At 43.4% G+C, this 3,776-nt stretch overlaps 1 protein-coding gene across 1 annotated transcript; it reads left to right on the top strand.

The window, feature by feature from the left end:
• Nucleotides 1-118: 118 nt before the first annotated feature.
• On the top strand, nucleotides 119-3,475 carry LOC119416494 (ribonucleoside-diphosphate reductase subunit M2-like). The gene is given in 9 exon segments (XM_037683728.1): nucleotides 119-244; nucleotides 319-435; nucleotides 515-648; nucleotides 724-818; nucleotides 2,776-2,909; nucleotides 2,956-3,016; nucleotides 3,019-3,050; nucleotides 3,117-3,230; nucleotides 3,312-3,475. Coding segments are annotated over 9 exon segments (966 nt in total). The 3' UTR covers nucleotides 3,465-3,475.
• The last annotated feature ends 301 nt before the right edge of the window (nucleotides 3,476-3,776 follow it).

Consider the following 3,776-nt stretch of genomic DNA (forward strand, 5'->3'; position numbering starts at 1 on the left):
CGTTGATTCGCACCCTCCCCACTTGACACGGTTAATATAAACACAGGTGTGAGATCTCTCGATTCACAAGTCGCATTAGGCATAACAGAGTTTCGCGATAAGGAGTATCGTAGCAAACATGAACATCAGCAACGAACCTTTGTTTCATCCCACCCCCGGTTGCTTCGTTCTTTTTCCTATTCAGTATGATGACATTTGGACGATGTATAAAAAGGCACAGGCCTGTTCCTGGACCGTCGAGGAGGTGAGTCGTCGAATTTGACGTGACGCTCTTCATTACATCAATATTGTGTACGGTGACATCTATCGTGTTCGCAGGTTGATCTATCCGAGGACTTAAATCATTGGAACGCTCTTAAGGATGAAGAACACCACTTTATAAAACACGTTCTTGCGTTCTTCGCTGCGAGCGATGGGATTGTAAATGAAAATTTGGTACGCAGCTGCGAAGAGTAGGCGCGCATAGATTGTCTCTAAATTGCATTGAGGTGTTCTTTTTTTTCCCGCCCTGTAGGCGAACCATTTCATGAATGAGGTCCAGATCGCAGAAGCTAGATATTTCTATGGATTTCAAATCGCGATGGAAAACGTACACTCAGAGATGTACAGTCTGTTGATACAAACTTACGTAAAGGACATCGCCGAAAGGTTTGTATTGTTCGCGTCTTCGCATTTATTTTCTATCGCAATACGCTTACGTTTCACGTTTACACGATTTCACAGTGCGCAACTCTTGAACGCGATTGAGACGATGAATTGTGTGACGAAAAAAGCGGAGTGGGCGCTGCGATGGATACACGACACAGAAGCCACTTATGGTAGGCGTTACAGTGACTTTCACACTAAGTGGTTCTGAGTATTGTCGTTAGGTAACATGGTTCTACTCCAGAGGCGGACTGGCCATCGGGAGCGCCGGGACAATTCCCGGTGGCCTGGTTGCCGAGGAACGGGACTAAAGGCTCGGTTCGGGTCGCACGGACTTTATTATTTTAAATAAACAATTCACTTTTGCCTGGGCTCAGGTCTCACGCTGCACTGCAGCGACGGAGAAAGCCTGGCACATCCCCCGGCCGGGCCGGCCCCCTCCCTTCCTTTTCTGTGTGTCACTCACAGAGCAGAGACACACACACACACACATTGCGCCCGCCCCCCTCCCCGCCCTAGGACTCGCGCTCCCGACGGTGTTGGCGCGCGGTGCGTGCATCTCGTAGAATGGAGCAACAGAGACAGCCAAAGAAGAGGAAAGGTGGAGCAGAGAGAGAGAGGATAAAAAAGAGAAAAGCTCTGGCCGCGGATGCTGCTAAGTGCTATAAATTAATGTTTGTTCGTAATGGAGCAGGTAAGAGAAACACTTGTGTTGAAAAAATTGAACTCTGGCACAGTTTATCAGCACAGCTTAATATCCACATGCTAGCTTCACTTTGAGGGACCGAAGTGGGCCAAAACTGACTTAATATAACAAATGTTTTTAAGTTTTTACAAAGAATATTGCAAATTTTATAATATGGGTTAGGATCTGAAAAAAGTTTAATGTTGAAATGTCTAGGAATTCAGATTTTTTTGTATCTAAAAAAGTTAAGTCAGGTCCTCTGGACAAATAAAAAAAAAACTTGTTGAAACTTTTGTCTTTAATCCAAAAAACTAAGTTCAGTCTGAGGAGTTGCAACAAGCTCAGTTTCAAATAGCCTCTTCTCATAGTGGATCAACCAGTTTGTTGTTAACATCCAGAACTAGCTGTTAACATAAGGAAGACCTGCAGCCTAACAACCCCTAACAATGGTTTCTTTTCACAAAGATGGCTTCCTTTACTCCTCTCTCAAACCATAGTTCCTCTCTATCAAGGATGTGCACATCTTCATCCCTGAAAGTGACTGCTGGCCTGCAGATGAGTGTAAACTGCCGAGTCTTGGCCTGAAGATGTTGCTCTTCTGTGCTGGGCCAAAGAGCAACATCATCAGGCCAGGAGAACTCTGTGGTTTACACTCATCTGCAGGCCAGCAGTCACTTTCAGGGATGAAGATGTGCTCATCCTTGATAGAGAAGTGTTGGTTTGAGAGAGGAGTAAAGGAAGCCATCTTTGTGATGAGAACTCATCCATCATTAAACAGGGACAGAGGCCTCTGTGTCCAACTGTAGCCCTCTTACAATGCTGTTATTGCTGGTATCTCTCAGCCCCCTGTGAATAGCAAACAGCCTAGAGCACTAACGATCCATTGTTAGGCTGATGATGGTCCTCCTTTATCATGTTAACAGCTAGTTCTGGATGTCAGCAACAAACTGGTTGATCCACTATGAAAAGAGACTATTTGAAACTAAGTTTGTTGCAGCTTCTCAAACTGACAGTCTTTTGGATTAAAGACTAAACGTTTCAACAAGTTTTTTTTTTTTTTAATCTGTCCAGAGGACCTGACTTAACTTTTTTAGAATTTCTACCTGGATTATTGAGGATATTTTGTGTATACCCTTCATTACTCCAATAAATTATCTGAATATTAAAATCCTTGTATTACAATATTTTATTTAAACTTTATTTTACCAGGTAAAGTTCCGTTGAGATTAAGACCTTTTTTTTTGTTATATGAATAGCCAATACATATAAATAGTCAATAAGTGAAAACTCAGTTAGACGTGTGCAAACAACATGCATTCAAAGTGCGCTCAATTGAACTCAGTCTTGGTGGTTTGCGTTAATCAGGTGGTGGTGGCCTGGGATGGTATCAAAATTCCCGGCCTGGATTATTGTCCCAGTCCGCCCCTGTTCTACTCGTTGTACAGGCGAACGAGTCGTGGCGTTCGCTGCCGTAGAGGGAATCTTCTTCTCGGGCTCGTTCGCTGCTATATTCTGGCAGAAGAAAAGAGGTCTTATGCCCGGGCTGTTGTTCAGTAATGAACTGATCAGCAGAGACGAGGTGTGTTATCGGGTCGTATACAAATACACTGTCATGTTTCTCACAGGGCTTACACTGCGATTTCGCTTGTCTGATGTTCAAGCACATAAGGAACAAACCCACGCAGGAGACATCGTTCGCGATGCCGTGCGGATTGAACAGGTGAGTTTGTAATGAAGTGGGATGTCGCAGATTCACCTTTCTAAGGTTTTCTGTACATTTTGACAGGAGTTTCTGACCGAGGCGCTACCCGTGAAGTTGATCGGTATGAACTGTGAGATGATGGCACGATACATAAAATACGTGGCCGACAGATTGCTCGCAGAGCTGGGGTTCGCGAAGGTATGCGATGTATCTGTTGATGCGCACACAGCTGATCACTGACATTGCTCACTTTAATCGATTTCAATTCGATATATACAGATGTACAAGTCGCAAAACCCCTTCGATTTCATGGAATTCATATCCTTGGAGGGCAAGACGAACTTCTTCGAGAAACGAGTAGGAGAATACCAGAAACAAGGTTTAATGGCAAAGAACAACGGACACTCGTTTGTACTCGATGCCGACTTTTGATCGTGAGCTGATGTAATTTGTGTTGTGTTTTTTTTTCTGTGGAATAAAACATAACATTTAATGTATTTTTATGTTTTATGGTGTTATTTGTATGTCTCTGGAAGAAAAAAAACTAATGCTTACATCTTGAATTAAAAACGTATGCTTACATACATTCTCAGTGTTGGGATGTATTTTTAAACAGCACCTGGTAACAGTACGTGTAATGCGACGACGAATAAGGCAATGTGGCGTGCTATCGGTGCCCTTTCACCAATACGGGAGGACTCACAAACGCATCCTTGTACTATTAAACTCTGAACACATATCCAT

This window comes from Nematolebias whitei, chromosome 10 (genome assembly GCF_014905685.2).
Source record: "Nematolebias whitei isolate Nwh7 chromosome 10, NemWhi1, whole genome shotgun sequence".
NCBI classification, from domain to species: Eukaryota; Metazoa; Chordata; class Actinopteri; order Cyprinodontiformes; family Rivulidae; genus Nematolebias; species Nematolebias whitei.